Source organism: Apus apus, chromosome 1 (assembly GCF_020740795.1).
Source record: "Apus apus isolate bApuApu2 chromosome 1, bApuApu2.pri.cur, whole genome shotgun sequence".
NCBI classification, from domain to species: Eukaryota; Metazoa; Chordata; class Aves; order Apodiformes; family Apodidae; genus Apus; species Apus apus.
In genome coordinates, this window is record NC_067282.1 from 191,780,740 (window position 1) to 191,799,938 (window position 19,199).

General features: G+C 40.4%; 1 protein-coding gene across 2 annotated transcripts in view; it reads left to right on the top strand.

Annotated features, from left to right (window-relative positions):
* Positions 1-373: 373 nt before the first annotated feature.
* Positions 374-19,199, top strand: part of NAMPT (nicotinamide phosphoribosyltransferase) — a 31,447-nt gene continuing 12,621 nt past the window's right edge. The window contains exons 1-7 of one of the 2 annotated variants that reach the window (XM_051610909.1): positions 374-561; positions 11,823-11,979; positions 13,256-13,359; positions 16,184-16,312; positions 16,782-16,940; positions 17,324-17,460; positions 18,833-19,058. In XM_051610909.1, the coding sequence (XP_051466869.1) occupies positions 502-561; positions 11,823-11,979; positions 13,256-13,359; positions 16,184-16,312; positions 16,782-16,940; positions 17,324-17,460; positions 18,833-19,058 (972 nt within the window). In that variant the 5' untranslated portion in view covers positions 374-501. The remainder of the gene's footprint in view (positions 562-11,822; positions 11,980-13,255; positions 13,360-16,183; positions 16,313-16,781; positions 16,941-17,323; positions 17,461-18,832; positions 19,059-19,199) is intronic. The other variant, XM_051610916.1, reaches the window with a different exon arrangement.

A 19,199-nucleotide genomic window follows, 5' to 3' on the forward strand; every position in this document is an offset into this window, starting at 1 on the left:
GCCGCCCGCTCTGCCGAGCGCTCCGCCCGCCCCGCCCCCCCGGCGCCGCTGGCCAATAGCGACAGAGCGCGCATCGTACGTCACCGATCCCGCCCCGCCCCCCGCCCTCCGCACGGCCCCCAATGAACGAGAACGTGCAGCACGGGCCGCTTCCCGCCCCCTGACGTCACAGCCGCCTCCCCCCCCCCCCCCCCGCCCCCTCCCGCGCCGCGGGGCCAATCAGAGCGCGTCTCGCGCCCCGGCCCCGCCCCGCCCCTCAGTGACCTCACGGCCCCGCCCCCCGCGGCGCAGCCGAGCGACCAATCCGCTGAGCCGGGCGCCGCGCGAGGCCCCGCCCCCCGCCCTAATCCCCCGGCCCCCGCCCCGGCCCCGTCTCCCCTTTCTCCTCTCCCCGCTCCCCGCACCGAGCGCCTGGCGGCGGCGGCGGAGCCCGGCCCAGCCCAGCCCAGCCCAGTCCTGTCCTGTCCGTGCCGGCGGCGGCGCCTCCTCGGGCTCGGCGACATGGAGTGCGCTGCGGCGGGGGCCGAGTTCAACATCCTGCTGGCCACCGACTCCTACAAGGTGGGCGCGGGCACGGCGAGCGGGGGGCGTGGGGGGGGGGGTCACCTCTGCGGGCGCCGCTGCACCGGACCCGCCGGGCCTGGCGCTCCATCCGCAGGGCGCTGTGACGGGCCGTCCCCGCCGCCGCCTGCCTTCCCTGCCCGGCGCGGGGAGGCTCCCCCTGAGCGCGGGTGTCCGGCCGGGGGGCGGCGGGAGCAGGGCCCGCTGGCGGCGGCGGCCCGGCGGGGGCTGCCCCCTCCGCCCCGTCCCGCGGCGGCCCAGCCCGCTTCCCGCTCAGGGCGCGGGGCCGCGGCGGCCGGGCGAGAAAAGAAAGTGAAAGCGGGCGGGGTAGGCGCCGTCGTCCCGGGGGCGGCCATGGCGGGGCCGCTGCCGAGCATCCTCTGGCATGTCCTGCGGGATGCCCGGCCCGCCTCACCGGGAGCGGGCACGCGTTGCCTCGGTGGGAGGCGAGCGGAGCCGTTGCCCTTCTTTTTCCTGGCCTCTCTTCTCCCGCTCTGCTCAGCTCGGCGGGCGGAGCCGCGCCGGTTGCGGGGTGCCTGCGGGTGCGGGCCGGGCAGCGCTCTGCGGCTGGCTCCGAGCGCGCGTTTTCTAGCCCTCTGCTTAGTTTCTGGCCGTTGCGGTGTCCAGCCTGCCAGGCAGGGTGTGCAGCCAGCGCAGGGAGTCACGCCTCACAAACCTCCCTTCGAGCCGTCAAGTTACTCGATAACCGGGGCCGGGGACGCGCACCCGCCGCGCTCCCGCCCGGTGCTTTCTGACCCAGAAGCTCTTGACGTGCCTCGCAACGTGACCGTGCCCAGGCCCGAGTCCTTCCCCGGCGCAGCGTTGCGTTAATGTCACCGCACAGTGCTGGACGTACAGATGTGCCCTGTGTCTCCTAGACTGAAAAAGTAACTTCTTTTTCTTCAGCGGCTGCGTTGCGATGTCAGAGAGATTGTTGGTACCCTGAACAGAACTACAGTAACCGCCCTGATCATAATTATGAAACGATTACTACGTTAAAGTCTCCTAAAGATTTGACCCCTTGGATGGGTTTCAGGGGAGAGAGGGTACTTGTAGGTAGAAGAGTTGGAAAAAACACTAGAAAGAGCTCCCCAGGGAAGTGGTCACAGCACCAAGCCTGCCTGACTTCAAGAAGTGTTTGGGCGATGCTCTCAGGCACATGGTGTGATTCTTGGGGTGCCCTACACAGGGAAGGAGTTGGACTCGATGATCCCTTCCAACTCAGCATATTCTATGATTTTATGGCCAGGTCTTGTTACTGGCTACCTACTAAAGCATAAGCCTCTGTAGGTGCTTTGATTGCTGGCTTGTGCTGTTGCACTTTTCCCAGCTCCTCTGTGATACCGTTATTACATGATATTACACAAATATGGTATTTTTTGAAAGAAAATCTTAACATTTAGTTTTGCTGTTTATGGGAAGGTGTGCTGGAAGACTGGAAGATGCTGATCCATCTTAGAGCAGCTCAGTCAGAGCATCCTGATACTGCTGTTGAGGGCTCACAGGACTGCTTTCATTACGGGCTTAATCTAGCTACAGTACTGTTCAAGGACTATGTTTAACTGTTTGTTATCAAACTTAGTCGAATATGGAAGATCCACTTTTTTTCTGTGTCTGAGACTAATCGCATTAAATCCAGTAGGCCTGGGTTTAAATGACATGTATTTTCAATCTAATTTGCACACTACTTTTCTGAAATTTACTGGATCTGCTCTAGGATTCAGGGTAATGGGGAGCACTGGAGTAACAGATGACCAGTTTGCTTCTGTTTGGTGTTTCATAGGAAAGATGATTTGGTCGCATTCCAGGAGTGACAAAACTTAGAGAGGTCAAAAGGCCTGAGTGTGGTGGGTTGTGTTTTTTTTCCCATTTAAAACTGAATTTGAGGTTTTCTCTGGCAGCTAGAAGCCTTTTGTATTATACTAAAAACAGCTGGAATTGTGTACTTCGCTTTGTTAGGACTACTCAAATTGTCTCTGTGTGCTTTTTTCCAAATCTTAGGAACTCCAGTGTCTTTAAACAATGGTTAAACAAGTAGCTTCTTTTATCTTGTTAGGTAGTATGAGCAAACATCACTTATCTTCCCCCTGGATGATACTGTCATTTCCTAATCGATGAAACACACTTAGTGTGAGCACTTTCGGTAACAATTTCACTAGCATATCTGGTAGTTTGCAGCAGCAAGCTTTTTACAGGAGTTAACAAACACTCTTACTAGCAATTAAAACAAAAATTGAATTGATCTTATTTGTTTTCCTTCCCCCCCCCCCACCCCCCCCTTTAAGTATTTCTGCTGTATACACAATTGTAGCATTTGTTTCTGTGCAGTTCTGTCTGGATATGACATTCAGACTTTGAGAAAACACATGACAGTTCAGCAGCTTTTTTGGTGACTCTATTGCCGTAGATACAAAGTAATTTTGGTGACGAAAGTCATGTGGAAATAAACAGCATGGAAAAAAAATGTGCAGACTGTCCTAAACAGGACAAGCCTAGCTTAGGCAGCTGTCCGTGAGTAAAAAGTTCTGGTATCTCAGGCTCATATCTGCCACAACTCATTAGTTTGACTGCCAGCTCCAGTGTTCCAGTTCTCTGTTGCTACAGCTGGAAATTTGGAGTGGAGAGAAAATTGGTTACTGGTTTAGTGCCTATAAAAAGTTGCTAGGTAAAGATTTGTCTTTTGACAGTTAATCCAGCCTCCCTGCCTCTAAACCATTTTTCTGTGTTTATCATAGGGCATTTCCTCTCAATTCACAAATTCTAAAATATTCAGGTTTAAAATCTTAAAAGCTGTTTTTGAAAAACAACTGAGTATCATACTGATTTCTAGTATACTCTCTGTTTCTATGGGAATAGTTTCCAGTGGGTGCATTTCAGAGACTTACTCCATATGTAAGACTTGGTACTGAGCTCCCATTCTGAACTGGGGCTTGTGGAATTGTCCAAGTGCTCCAGGATTTTGAAGCCAGGCTTCAAATTGTTCCGTCTATGTCTAACCCCCATAACAAGATGAATGTTTCTACATTGGTTAGGTTTTTTTTCTTCCTGTATACTTTGTTGCATATTCTTAAGCTTCTCCAAGTCCCCCAACAGTGTCATGCCTCCTGTCTGCTGGGTATTACATGCCATCCCCTCAGAGTCTGGGTGTGGGCATATGGTATGTTGTGTGTTCATCTTGCTGATAAATAACAGCAGTCTCTCCAATTCTTTGGCTCGTAGGACTTTCAGGAGATTCATCAGTGACGTGTTATCTGGGGAACCTCTTTCTCTGAATGTCCAGTACAGCAATGACACTTTATTATTAAAAGTTTTCTGCTAGTGACTCAGTATTACTGGAATAGGGAAGCATTTGAAGTTAAGTTGAAGCTGAAAGTGAGGGGGTATCAGCGGGCTCCTTGAAGCTCACTGTTCCGCATGTCAACAGGCTCTTACTCTTGTGCCTGTACCAAGAAGCACTGCAATCCTGCCCTGTGACAGTGAGGGTTCTGTTCACACACTGCCCTTCCAAGTAAAAGGGTCCATGCCTTTCAGTTCCTTGTTCATCTGACATTGTTGCCACACCACCTCTCAATTTTCTTTCTCTTTGATTCCCAGTGCTCTCTTTATCCTGTATTTGTTTATTTCTGTACAGGCAAGACATCTTTCAGGGTGTATGTAGTCTGAAGCTGTAATGAGAGGATCAGGAGCTGTTTGTTGTTCAGTCAGAAGACAGCAGTGACAGGCGTGTACCAGGCCTGGGTTGGTTGGACCGTGAGCTGCAAGTGGGGAAAGGGTATCAAAATGAGGACTGAACCTTGTTTAGTAAAGTAATAGTAACTTATTTTGCTTCTACCAATGAAATGTGTTACTGTTGCTTGTAATGTTTCATAATTAAGATGATAGCTAAAATAAGCTGCCATGCAATTACCCTATAGGAGAAGGTGACTTGCTATCTAGACTGTAAATGAGATCTGTTTCAGAATTCAGTTCTTTATGAGACGCTTCAAGCAACCCTAAGAGATGTAACTCTATATACCTCACCTATTGAATTTTAAGTATTTCTCATTTTGAATTACTTCTTTTACTCTGCTTGGATGTAGGAGAGCATTCACTTCACGTGAGTGTGTGTTTATTTTGGGCTCTAACAGCCTGTATATTTTTTAATTAGAAGGCTAGAGGTATGCAAGGAAGAGACATCAATACCCTTTAGCATACTGGTTTTGGCTAGTGCTTAATGTCTTCTGCAAAGTATTCTTTTCAGCAGCCCATATATGTGTGTGCATATATATATTTATTAAAATCTTGTGGTGGGGATGTGAATGTGTTCTCTTACCTCCTGAAATTCTGTCAGTGGAAAAGCATTGGAAATTTCTGGCCAGACACTCCTTGTAAGAACCAATCTTTGCTCTATCTAGGTTCCTTATCTTCCAAGGTTTGATTTGCAGTCACACAGTCCTGTTACTAACCCCAAGTCATCACTGCTATATAGGAAAACAGCAACTGCAGAATTCAGCCAACTTTTAAATTAATGGAAAGTAAAGCCTTCCAGATTCATTGAAAATTTCATTGTTGAAAATGGTGAATTTTTTTTCTTTTTTCCTAAAGGAACAAGAAACTTGTAGCAGTATGTGAAGTAGTACAGTTGACTAATCACAAATGTGAAGACAGTAAGCATAAGGCATTTTGTCATCTTCGTTACAATAATCTTGGTTACAAATAGTGGAACTTTTTAGTGGGTAAGAAATCTGCTGTGAAGCATTACCTTTTTTAAAACCTAGTATTTTCTCTGAGCAATTTGGAATACATCCAGTTCTAGTCCTTACATTTGACTGTTTTTTGAATGAATGTTTACATGGTCACTTACAGCTTCTCTGCTGATAATGTACAACTTCCATAGGAATTCAGCTGCTTGTATGTAGTCTCCTTAGTTTTCACAGTACTGCCTGATCTCTTAACTTTTATTTTGCTCACCTCTGGTCTGCTTTTTCAATACACATAAGAGTAGTACTGCTAGAATAAAGAAACGATAAAAGTAGTAGCAGATTAGCCTTAAGTCACAACTTGCATTAGTTTATCCCTCTCATCTCATGAGAGCAGGTATCTCCCAATATTATTACTTTAGGTCTTAAGCATTGTCTTAACCCATTTTTGCTCCACTTCTGCATTTTTAATAAGGGTTCTAGTCCCTCTAAGGCTGGCTACTTTCCTGTGGTGAGTGGAAGCTCACGTATTACCGAAACAGTAAGATTGTGCTTGGCTACTAGATTTATTTATTTTTTTCTCACTACAAGTGTCTTGCACGTTATGTGCTATTGATAGATACCCTTTTTGTTGAGTTATTAAAGATTAGTTCTTTTGAGATTTCCTCTTGTGTTCAAATAAGCTTATAGTTCAAGAACACTGACTTTGGTTTGGTTTTCATTTCCACTTCTGTGGTATGCATTCCTTTGGTGGTTGCTTTGGAAGCTACAAAAGCATCCTTGTTGAATATAACTGCTGGCCACAGGTGTGTTTATTTTTTTCCTCCTGAAGGGGATCGCCAATACCATATAACTGCTGTTACCTGTCATCCTAGTGAGGTATATCTGATAAAGCATTTCCTTTGTTCCCAAGCACTGGTTCATCTCCTTGTCACTAGCAACATTGTTGTCCATATAGCTTATTGGGAACTTTTGCATTTAACCACTCTGTTGGCTAAACCTCATAAAGGTTTAGCTAAAGCAGTCTTTCAAATTGTGGCCTCTTTCCACAACATTTTCAAATAACATGTAATACTAATACTAATGAGGATCTTAGAGGTGCTTTGCAGAGGTCTCCCCAGAGTAAATGCAAGAAGCACCACTGCAGTAAAGTCATCTAACTCAGGGATTTGTACAGGGGCATGTACAAATGGGCATGAGGATCCCCCAAACATATCCCCTCCAGCATTATGAAGTCATTCTGACAGTGCACCCCACAACCTTAGCTCTCAGTGAAGGGCTGCATGGTGTTCAGCTGCCTGCCCAGTTAAACCACAACACAGACTACAGTCAATTTTCACCTCTGCTGGAAAGGATGTAGCCTACTTCAGTGTATGAACAAGGCTTTCAGTGCAGTGACCAGCCCATACCTTGGGCCCTAATTGTTTGCTGCAGAGCTGAAGTTCCCCAGCTGAGGTGCACAGCTACCAGCTTCCATGGCCACGTTTCTTCTGGTTTGATTTCCACCTCTCCCTCTGATTCTTCATGTTGCTGGCTGTACAGTGCCAAAGGTTCAGTGGCTGGGTTGGTCTGTACCTGTTTTGCACTAAAGATTTTTTTTCAATAACTCCAGAAAGTTCAAATACTCTCTTAACTGAATTGTTACCTTCTTATCATGGGTAGAGTTATGGAACAGAAAAGGTCCCGCTGGCTAGATACCTGGGTGGTTACCTTCACTGTAAGCAGAGGTTAAAGCATGTTTCTGATGGCTCACATTAACACCCGTGTGACCTAGCTGTGCACCAGGAATAAACCACTGATGGAGAATTTGGCCACGCCTGACTTGTCTACTCATGTCAGATCTGGTTTTCTCATAATTTAAAATGGCTGAGTTATATAATCAAATAATCTTTTAAAGTACATTTCATTGTAATCTCCGGTAAAAGAAAACTTGTAGTTTATAAAATTATTTGACTTCTATGACAGTTGTTTTCTTATCTAGCCTTTAAAATACAGCCTTTACCTAGTCACCCCTGTTTTGTGATGAATGCCTGTTAATTCCTATTTCTTAAAATCTAAGTCTTAATGTTTGTGATTTATTTTTTTTCTCAAATGGCTGACTCAATCTAGTTACTAGATGTAGTCCTTGTGAAGATATTCTTTATTCAGAATATGACTGTATTTGGATAAAATTTTAAGAAGGAATAAAATTGCTTTATTTCATTCAAAGTACATAACCTTGTTGTAGATGGTTGTTCCAAGGGGCTGTTTTTCATACACTGTGTAGACAAAACCTAAACCACAGTCTTTGAACTAAATATCAAAAGGCCTTTGAAGATATTTTTGGGTTTTGTTTGCTTGTAAGGGTCTCTTATTCCCATTAGGGACTTTGGGTGGGGTTTTGGGTTTGTTTGGGGTTTTTTTGGTGTTGTTTTTTTTTTTTTTGTGGTTTTTTTTGTGGTTTTGTTTTCGTTTGGGGTTTTTAGTTGTGTTTTTTTTTATTATTTTTCTCTGTATAGAGGGGGTTTCCTTTTGACTTTATAGTCACTCCTGCTTATACATCTCCTGCTTCTGTCATCCATTCCCTAACTGAACGCATAGATTTATCAATACCGTCTCAATCTCTGAGTCACATAAAATGCATTGCAAATATTGTATTGTCACTGGTTGCTCTTTCTACTCTTCTTCAGCATACAGAAAAACAGAAAACTTCATCTGACAACAAGGAAAATACAGGCATTTTTTTGAAGCATAGTTTTCATCGTCCAAGTGCCTTTTAGTGTTGTCTTGTGGATTGTAGTGGATTTGGTTGGTTGGTTGGTTTTCAGTGGCACTTTTGTCTTCTGTGAACTATTGCCACTCTGTAGAGCGTGATCCTTTTCAGACCTTATTTACCACCAGGCATTTCACTACATGCCAGACCTCCTGATTATCACTAGTGGTGGATGGGTATTATGTCCTAGGAGTCAGGAAATGTCAGCTAACAAGCTGGTGTGATGTTTTGTGGGCAGATGCTCCTGCTAGGCATGGTGCCCTCCCGTAGCTTGGAAGCAAAGCAGATGGCCAAATAAGTGATCAGGGGATATGGGTCTTGCACTTCTCACATACAGCATGCTTGGAGTAAGGGTTGCTTGGAAAGTGTGGTACTTCAAGGCTGTGATTTGTTTCTTTCAATATTGAGTAGTCACCCAAAGGGTGTTTCAGCTCTATTGATAAAACGAATAGCATTGTGGAATGTCAGAAGAGCACAAGTTATTAAAATTACTGATGTAAAGTTTTCTTAGATGTAAATACCTTAATTGCCCGGGATGTGTCTTTTTCACTGTTCAAATAGATTCCAATGTGTGAAGAATACAATAGAATCTTAAACATATAACAATTGTAAAGTTAGTTCATTATGTGTTTCAAGCGCTTGAAGGAATTTAATTTATAAAATCACATTTCTACTATGCACGCTATTTTTATTTAGGTTTTAATCACTAGAAATAACTGCTTTCTGGACACTAGCTGGTATATATTTTTAGGCAAAGATCTAATCTGAGGTCAGAAAAATTAGCTAAACCTGCCATTAAATGTTTGAAGAACTTGAGTGTTTTCTTTAGGTTGAAGCTGCCAGCAAGGTAGTCTGGAGGAGCTGTTTCCCCAGGTATCCTCATAAAGCATAAATCTGACTGTTAGCAGTGCAGGTTGATTTCAGCCCTCAAGTTCTGATTTGCAGCTAGAGCACCATGTTTTGTTATCATGCTTCAAAGCAGGCTAGGATGGGAAGTCCCTAAAAAAAATCCTGTATTTAAATTCAATAGGAAAAGGTGGCACCAACTCAATGTGTGCACTGGATACCTTAGGCTGATTTTGGTCCTGTATCACATTTGATAGAAGCATTTAGCTGGAGAAGATGCCTTTGAACTGAAAAAAAGTAAATTTATATTATTTTTTAAAGATTGTAGCCAATGATCATGCACATTTTCATTATAGTGTAGATGTTGACTTCAGCAACCAGTCTGTAGTTAGTAAGTTGGCTAATTACCCTTTTTAAAATAAATCTGTGTAGACAGTCTCACGTGGTTATTGTTTTCTTTGTTTTGTGTGAGGTGTTGTGAATAGAACAACAGCATTACATTGGTTTGCTCTAGAGCTTGTCACTAGGATTTCAGATTGTGGTTTGGAGAATTGTCCCTAGGACATCTAGCTATGTACACTTAAGGCTGATTGGTGCTGCATTGAGAATTTACTTTTAAATCATGAAGCCCTAGCATGTCAATAAGATAAAAAATGAAAATAAAGTTTAACAGAGTTAAACAGAGTTCCGAGGTGATATGATGAAATCATAAAGAAACGTTAACTTAAAACCCAGCCCCAGTCATAAAAAGAGCAATTTTTTTCATACAGCTGCTGTAATTTCCTTAAGTGGCACCAGTGTGAAGCAAGGAGCTTCTAATCTCTGTGCCTTACAGTGAATTAATTTTCTAATTATTTGTGACATACTTTTTTTTTCTCAGAGTCCATTTAATACAGTTTTTGTAAGGTGTTTGTGTGTGTTTGTATTTCCATTAGTTAGAAAGATGCATCAGACTGAGCATATTTTTGACCACCCCACAGTAGAAGGGGAGCTGATTTAAGATGGGTATGTGTTTTGGTTTGGTTTTCTCTGGATATTTTTTTTCCCTTAAAACATTATGATATCCTGAAGAGAGTTTCCTGTGAGCTGGCAGTGTGATTTACTGTTTTGGAAGTTCTGTGTAGTACTAGAAAAGGTCGTGTTATAATTTGTGGAATTAGACATTTCTTAAAAGCTAGAACTAAATCTAAAAGGCAGGTTTTGTCTTTGGGTCTCATATTGCTACTCTTAAGCATTTTGCTTTTGAGTGGATGTGGAATTGGAACAAAATAGGTTTGTGCTCCATTAAATGCCTGCATCACAGTGTCCTGTTAGATGTGAAGGCAGAAAATTTGCAATTACAAGCTTGGTGGTTTGTTTTTGTTTTGTTTTGTTTTAAATTTGCCTTGAAAACTTCATAGGTGTTGGAAAGATCTGAAACTTGACATTTTAGTTATTTGAATGTTTCCTTGCAACACTGGAAACACAACCACAACAGCATTGTGCTGGTGTAGGACAACCAAAAAAATTGAGCAATCTAGTTCGTTGTCTAAACTGAGTGAAATACTAAATATAAATGGCATTTGAGAGGGAAAAGAAAACTGTATTTTAAAAATCTTTAATATACAGTTTTCGCAGTACAGGTAGTGGAAACCTTCAAATATTTTATTCTGAAAGTGTCAGAGGTACAGTTACAACCCCAGGACATTAAAGAATGAATTGTAATGCTATTCCTTTTTCAATTCCTTGTGATATTAGAAACAATAAAAAAATGTAAGGTGATTTGGAATAAGAAATAGCAGCAATAAACTTCTAATGAACTCATGTTCTAACCTGTAAATCTGGGGTTTTAAGTAAAATTCAGTCACAATGTTCACATTTTGCTGAGTTTTGTTCTGTTGCATGGTAGTGCTTCACTCTGCTGTAGGAACAGTTTTCCCTTATCGGATGTGTAAACTTCTTCACAAACTTTTCTTTTTGTTCTAATTTATGAAAATTTTCAATAGTTTCACCTTTGAGAATGCCTTAAGCATATCAGTAATTTAAATTTCAAGTATGAAATTTATGTAATTGTGTATTCTTTTTGTTTGAAATGGAATTTATGAATTTTGCATGGAGTTTGCTTTTTACACATTGGGAGGTAACAATTTTGCAGGTTTAAGTTGTTGATTTTTATAGCGTACTTGCTTCAAATTGTAAAAGTAAATTTCTAGGTAGATTTACTATCAGAAGCTTAAAAATGTTGTGGTTGAATCCACATATATAACATTATATATTCATATCAGCAATTTCCATGTAACACACACTTTTAGACTGCAGTTTTTCATGCTTCCTTTATGCTGAACGTGGACTTTGTTTCAAAGATTGGAAAAAGGTCTCTCTAGCAAACTTTGTTGGGAGGTGCAAACCTCAGGTCGCTTTTAACAGCAGTAACAGGTTTGTAAGATGGCTTGACATAATCTGGGCTTGGGAAGCCCACTCTGGTAATTGTGAATGGGATGCTTGAGTAAAGGCCATTGTCAATGCTTCTTGAGTCTGGGTGGCTTTTATTTGAACTGTGTGGTTCTAGTCTTCAAAACTAAGGACAAATACAGCAGGTACCTCCACTTTGGTAGTGGCAGACAACTTTGTGCTTCCTGTAGCTGTTCAGCTTGGCCAAAGTGTGACCTGGCATGTTGGTTCTCAGTGGTGCTCCTGAAATCCCAGCCAGCATCTGTCCCAGTTAATCAAAGTGAAGTCATCAGTGGAATGGAAGAGCTGACCATGAAGAGTACTCTAGGGGGAAAGGGTTGACACAGAAACAAAGAATAAGATAGAGAAGACAGTCTTTCAAACTTAAAATTCAAAGCAGCTTAAAAAGGGGAAATCTCCTAAATACTTACAGCATAGAATGTGAATGGATAAATAATAATAGTGCAGAAGAGTTGGGAGTTACTCTGACTTAGAATTGCTGTTGTGCTTTGTAGTGATGTTTTGAGCTCTCACTGAGTTTTTTCTTAATCTAGGTTACACACTACAAGCAATATCCACCTAATACAAGCAAAGTATATTCCTACTTTGAATGTCGTGAAAAGAAGACTGAAAATTCCAAATTAAGGAAAGTGAAATATGAAGAAACTGTGTTTTATGGTTTGCAGTACATTCTGAATAAATACTTAAAAGGTAACTGTCTCAAATTCCAGTAAAACTTTACCTGTTCATAAATATCTGTTTTTCTCAAATGTTGAGTGTTATAGTTTAAACAATTCCAGGTTGTCTTGATACAGTGTACCTAGTGACATGCATAAGATCTTATTTATGTGATTCTGAAAATGAGATGTCCACCCTCATGAAAAGGCATTGACTTCTTAATTCAGACACCTCTCTACTATGTTTATTTATGCCAATGTTTTATTAAAAATAAGAGGTGTTCAAATTCCAGCTTCAGTAAGCTAAATTGAAATGAATGGAAATAGAATAAAACTGTGCACAGAATCACAAGGAGATAGAAGATTCAAGGGAAAATACATTTTGCATTTTGTACATAAATTTTAGTCTATGTTTGCTGGTTTATGTACTGTGCCAACTAATAATGGTTTTAATTTCCCTTAAATTTCAGTTGCCACTCCTCTTAAATCACTGAATGTGGCAGCTATGTGTGAAAGTGTTTTCAATACTGACAATTTTAAGGGTAACATCTGAAAAGTTGTTGGTGCCATTTAAGATTTTCTTTGCTTTTTAGCATTACATACATATATCATCTGAATGCAAGTTACCTTCTGCCAAGCTTCAGAAGGAAAGCTTAAGTCATGTAGCTTACATATCATTGTCTTGATGCAGAATCCATAAATATCTCTGCCAATTCCACCGAAGACTGGAATTCCATGCTAACTAAAGCCCTTGATAATTTTATTTTCTCTTTAGCAATCTGAGGGTTGTTCTCCAATATTTCCAGTAGATGATTGCTCCTAAAGCTGTAGCAATGCTTATCCAGTTAATGTGACTAGTTTGTCAGTTCGTATAATGGAAGTTGTTAATCCAATACTGGTTGTGAGGCCACTCCATGGGATTCTCCCTGGAGCAGTATAGCTTAACCCTAGTGCTAGTCTGGTTATGTCTTGTTGCATGTGCCAACTTGCACAACCATCACGTGCCTCTGGGAAAAGCACTGCTACTAAAACCCTTGACAGGTTATTGACAGTCATAAAAGAGTAATAATCTTAAATTGTCTGAGCCACCTGCAAGCTACAAATTTGTTTTATCCTATTGGTTTCTTGACCATCCTCATCTATTATGACAAACTAAACCTTGGTTTTAACATGGCTAGCATACTGTATTTGACAAGTTTCTCCTTGTCTTTGTTGGAGGCAAAGTGACTTTGCTGTGTCTGAAACTTTTTAATTTATAAGTTGATGAATATCAAAAGTTTCTAAGCTTTCTTCCATTTCTGAAACTGCAGGTAAAGTGGTGACCAAAGAGAAAATCGAGGAAGCCAAAGAAGTATATAGGGAGCATTTTCAAGATGATGTCTTCAATGAAAAGGGATGGAACTATATTCTGGAGGTAAACATGAAAATAGTGTGAGATAATAATGAAGAATTTATGAACCAACTGTAGAATAAATACACCAATCTCTCCTTTTAATCATGATAGTAAAGAACGGGATAAATTTAGCTTTTGATCTTTAGTGTACGGGGAATAGCAGCTGTCAAAGAATAATCAGATAATTGTATTTCCTTAGAGAAAAGAAATTTTCACCCTTTCAGATGCCAAATATGGCTTTGCAGATAAGGATTTTGAGTTGTCATCAGCCAGCTTGTGTATGTGGGGGCTTGTTGGCATGTCTCCAGATATATAATACAGTGCTTAGTGGTTGCTTGCATCATTTACATTGCTTTCTGTAAGTAATCATACCCTTTTTTTTTTTTCTAATACAGAAAGCATTACAACTTTTTGCATGTATAAATAACTCAAGGAAATACATGTTTTGTTCAATTGTTTGCTAGTTTTCAGAGTTACCACATGATTCTTGAAGTCCCTTCCAACCTGTCATTCTGTGATTCTGTGAAGTGTAACTTTATTATGAAATACAAGGCTTGAGCACTTCTAACACACAAATCCCTTCCAATTAAGTCTTCCCTCAATTATCCTCTTCCTTTTGTGTAAAAAGGTGTCAGTCTTCAAGTAATTGCAAACATTTCTTCTGTAAAAGCATCAGATTCACATTAACAGCATTCATCAGAGCAATTCTAATCTCTCCAGATGAATTAAGTGCTAAATTTCACTGTGCGTTCTAGTGAATGGGTATTTTGGGCATTTGCAAACACAACTTTTAGTTCTTTGCATTTATTTTTCCCTTGATACCATGACTGTACGTATGTTATGGTGGCATCTGTCTGTGAATATATCTGGATGTCATGTTGCAACCAGGGTGGACCATGAGGTTTGCCAGAGAAGTTAATTTCAACTAAGTGTTGCACATGGCAGCAAGGTAAATAAAACTGCTGTTTTCTGAGAGGGAGTTATGGAGAGGTTTGTAGAGGGCCTGCATCAATTTGAAATTACTACAGATGGGAATTCAATGCATATTTGTGTTTAAGCTACGTTATATATTGTCAACTGTTCTCATATGTATTTAAAGTAATCTTGATCCCTTTTTGTCTAAACTGAATTAATAAGCTTTTAATGCTGCATTTCTGTCCACACTGAGTTTTAACATGCTTTAACTAGTTCTGTTTCAGTGCTTTTTGTTTAGCCAAAGTAAGTCTTCCTGCATATTCCCTGTATACATTGCTTACTCCTTTGTCAGAATTTCTTGCTGAAGTTGTGCATCTATATAAACAAATATGCTTTCCACTTCTTGGTCTTAGATGCTGATGGCTCTTAGGCTGGAAGTGTAGTTACCTTTTGGGTCTTTATGTCTGTATATGCATACAAAGACCCTGCTTCCTCTCATTGGATTACTGTATCTATTCACATACCTACCTACAGCTGTTTGCTCTCTGGCTCTGTTACCTAATGTGTAGTGTTAGGTAAAGTGGAGGGAGCAATGGCTGTATGAGTGAAGTGCTGAAATGAATTTGAAATGGACACGCATGAATCTGTATGAAGAGTAAACGAATTAGTAAATACTGATGAGAGGATTGGACTGCTTGGAAAAAAAAAGGGGGTGACGTAAAGGCTGGAATTGATGATGAGTGATAGAGATGTAAGCTCTGAATCGTACAAGTCGATTGTACCAAAACATTTTGTAAAGGGCTATTATATAGTACTTTGGCAAGACCATATTGCTTTTTCTGTTGGCAGGATCACCACCTATAGCAACTTTGAAATCTCTATTGCTTTTTTCACTTCATTATACTTATGTCTTTGTTGAATCAAAACAAATTATTTTGAGCCTTTTTGAAGGCTTCCTTGTCCTCTTTTAATCCAGAACAGACATCTCCAAGTCTGACAACGAAGTCCTGTGTGGCATATAAACACAATTTGCTTCAGCACAGTACACTTTGGAAGAGACTTTTAAACTGTACTGCATAAGAGACTTTTGATGTGTTTTGGGCACTGGAGAATATGTTTTGATGCACTTATGAATCTGAATTTATTTGAATTGATGCAATTTTTGTTGCCTTTATTGCATATATCTCATGAGAAGTTTTCTGTCAAAAAATATTAATATACAAAACAATTTAAGCACTATCAGTTGAGCTGGCAAAGCTCTTTCAGAAAGTTATAATTACTCTGTCAGAATTCCTCTTTGCAACTTAATCTCTTTCAAAAGGCATACTTCACACAAGGTTTACATGAGATGAAAGACTGAATTTGACAAAAGAATGACACTTCAAGATTAGATTTCTTGTTTAGTCGATAATTGACAAGATAAAATATATTTTAAAATAGATATTAAATGAATCCTGCTCTAATAAATTAACAAAGCACACATTTATACAAAGCAAAACTAGAGATTTTTGGAAGCCTAGAGATAATAGCTCAACATTTTTTAGCTTACTTCATGTGAAAGCACTGACGAAAACTGAATAGCAAATATTTCTTGTTCTGTGGGTAGAACTTAAGTATTTTTATATAATGTTTAAGCCTTCCTGACTCAGTTTGCACAAGTAGCACAACTGATAACCATCATTTGGTTTGGTTAAGAGACTATTTTTTAAGTTAGAGGATATTCCTCTTTTTGATAAATGTGGATTTTTTTATTTATTTGGGCTGATAGGTATGTAAACAAACCAAATTATTTCTAGGGTTGAGAGAAATTAAGAAGAAAGCTTTATCAGTAAACCTATATATTGACAGCCTCACTTGTATCTGTTGCTGTCAAATAGAAGTAGGTTCTAATCTTTCCTGTTGTATAACAGTATTACTGTTTTTTACACAGAAATATGATGGTCATCTTCCTATAGAAATAAAGGCTGTTCCTGAGGGCTCTGTAATTCCCAGAGGAAATGTTCTTTTCACAGTAGAAAACACAGATCCAGAGTGCTACTGGCTCACAAATTGGATTGAGGTCAGTTTGGAAAGTTATCATGTTTTTTCTAAGTAAATATTAATGCATTTAAATTACAGGCTAAACCCCTACTGGTTTAATGGGGATCTCTGGCATCTTTAATTTTCTGCTTTTAGTAAGCCTGAATTCTTTTTATTAGTACTCTTTCACAGACCTTTTCCCCCTACATGGCAAGAGATTGTAATAATTTTACAGGAAATGTGCAACAGTACTTTTATCCACAGGGAAAGGAGGATGAGGGAAATTGTGTGTCTATGACTTGGGAGTGATAACTCCTGAGATGGTCAATACCTGGCTTTGCTTATAAAGGCTAATTGCTTTAGTCCTAAAGCAAACCGTTGGAGGCATCAGTACTTTCTGAATGAGTGATGGAAACAAATAGACATTTTTGTGCCTGAATAAATGCCAAGTGGGGATTTTTAAGTCCTAAGCAAACATACACCTAATAATGTGATGGGTTTTGTTTTAGACTATACTTGTGCAGTCATGGTATCCAATCACAGTGGCTACAAACTCTAGAGAGCAGAAAAAGATTTTGGCCAAATATTTGCTGGAGACTTCTGGCAGCTTAGAAGGACTGGAATATAAACTGCATGACTTTGGCTACAGAGGAGTTTCCTCACAAGAGGTAACACTACTTGTCTAATAATTGGATAAGTCTAATTGTTCTTAACTGTAAATGATTGTTGAATGTATCTGTTAACAGTTGTGTCCCTGTCCAGCAGTGAAATTGTGAATTGCATAGAGCATTGGAATTGTTTGGAGTTTGGTATTACGTGGAGGGGGATCTGGGTTGGGAGGTTGGGTACGTGTGAGCTGTCTGAGCTGTGAGCACTAGACTGGGAGAGCTTTTTCCTATATGGAAGCTGCCTTTCCTGTTTAAGTGCATGAAGAGGGTATGGATGAAACGGGATCTGAGTCAGAGTTTTGCTGTTACAAACCAGTGGTAGGCAGTGACTGGCTACAGGCTTCTGTATTTGGCGTGGCAACTCAAAGTTGCATCTTCTTCAGACTGCAGGAATAGGAGCTTCAGCTCATTTGGTGAATTTCAAAGGAACAGACACTGTAGCAGGAATTGCATTAATTAAAAAGTACTACGGTACAAAAGATCCGGTTCCAGGATATTCTGTTCCAGCTGCTGAACACAGGTAAGGATATTGGGCTATCAAAGCCTTTTTTTAAAATAGCTTAACAATATGTAATTTTTTTGTTTTTCTGGATACAAAGATGGATAAAAAATATTAAGCTGCTCCATTTATATGATACAGTGTTGTCCATGACTGATCCAGCTGTTGAGGCTGAGGTTCAATACTCATGCCCCTCTTAAGTTCTAGAGACGCAGCAGTAGCATGGTTGTTCTTAACTATAAATATGTTGTATATGTTTTAAACGCAAATAAGAAGGTTATAGTTAAAGTAAATTTGGACAATTCTCTTTAGAATGGACTTGAAGGCTTATAGGTAAAAATAGATATTGAGCATATTGAAGTGGTGGTAGGAGAGCAGACAGCTTAAACTGTCCTATCTCAAGTTTGCATTGCCAAAGGCAGGCTGCAATTGCTCTTTTAAAGTTAATAAACACAAAGGGTCTCATGCAAGAGACCTGATTTTTTTTTATTATTTTTTTTTCCACAATTGTCCTACTGTTCCACAATGTCAAATATGAGGTTGTGTTGTGAGTGCTGCTTACATCTGGCATGCCACCAGAGCAGGTCCTCAGCTGCCCCCCCCTCTGAAACAAATTTTGCTTTGTCTCTTCACTCCTGTGATCTGTGGCTTGTGCCACAGAAATTAAGGTTAGCATTTTATGGTAAAGATGAAACACTCAATAGCTCTTACTGCACGCCTGTGCTTTGCATGAGAGCATTTTTAAGTGTTCACACACAAGTTACTAATGTCAGTCAGTCAGCTGGTCTGTGACAGCCACGTACAGAAAAGCTACTGCAGATCAGCTGGCATTCAGTAACTTACTACTTCTTTTAGCAGCTCTGTTTTATGTGCTTGCTTTACCCTTGTACCAAGGGTAATGCCCTGAGGTTACTCTAGAAGAATGTTTGGGTGAGTGAGCCTAACAGTTTTGAATTACTATTAAAAAAGAAAATAAAACGTGTTTTTTCTCTAAAGTTATTTTAACATGTGCTGCTAGTTCTCTACTTCTCACTTGGTAGTCCAAAGTTGCCAGCACAGATGCCCTGTTCTTGCATCTGTAGTTCCCTAACTGACTACGTTTCAGGTTTAAGAGAAACTCTCACAAATCTTAAATAAATCACCTTTTACACGTGAAAGAAGTTGAATGTGTTGAGTGTTTGTCTAAGTTGACAAAGATCAATCCAGAGTGCTGTTATTTAGTATGTAGTATGTTTACTATACATGTAACACAAAGCTGATAAGCACATAGTTTATGCTGTCTTGTAATCATATTGTCTATAGTTATATTGAACTGTTCCTGGTAGGAAATACATTATGTGTGATTTAACATATAAATTCTGCTCTAATATGTATTTCTCAATTGACTTTACAGTACCATAACAGCCTGGGGGAAAGACCATGAAAAAGATGCTTTTGAACACATAGTGATGCAGTTTTCTTCAGTGCCTGTATCTGTGGTTAGTGACAGCTATGACATTTACAACGCTTGTGAAAAAATATGGGGTGATGACTTAAGGCATATAATTGAAGCCCGAAGTCCAGAGGCACCACTTATTATTAGACCAGATTCTGGGAATCCCCTTGACACTGTTTTGAAGGTAATCCTTTCTTGAAGTCATTTGTTTACAAGACTGGGAAGGGCAGTTGTTGGTTTTGTAATGACTGGCTAACAAACTTAGGAAAGGTAATGCTCTAACTTGGTATGTGTAGTATATAGTTGATGCTGGATGATTTGGATT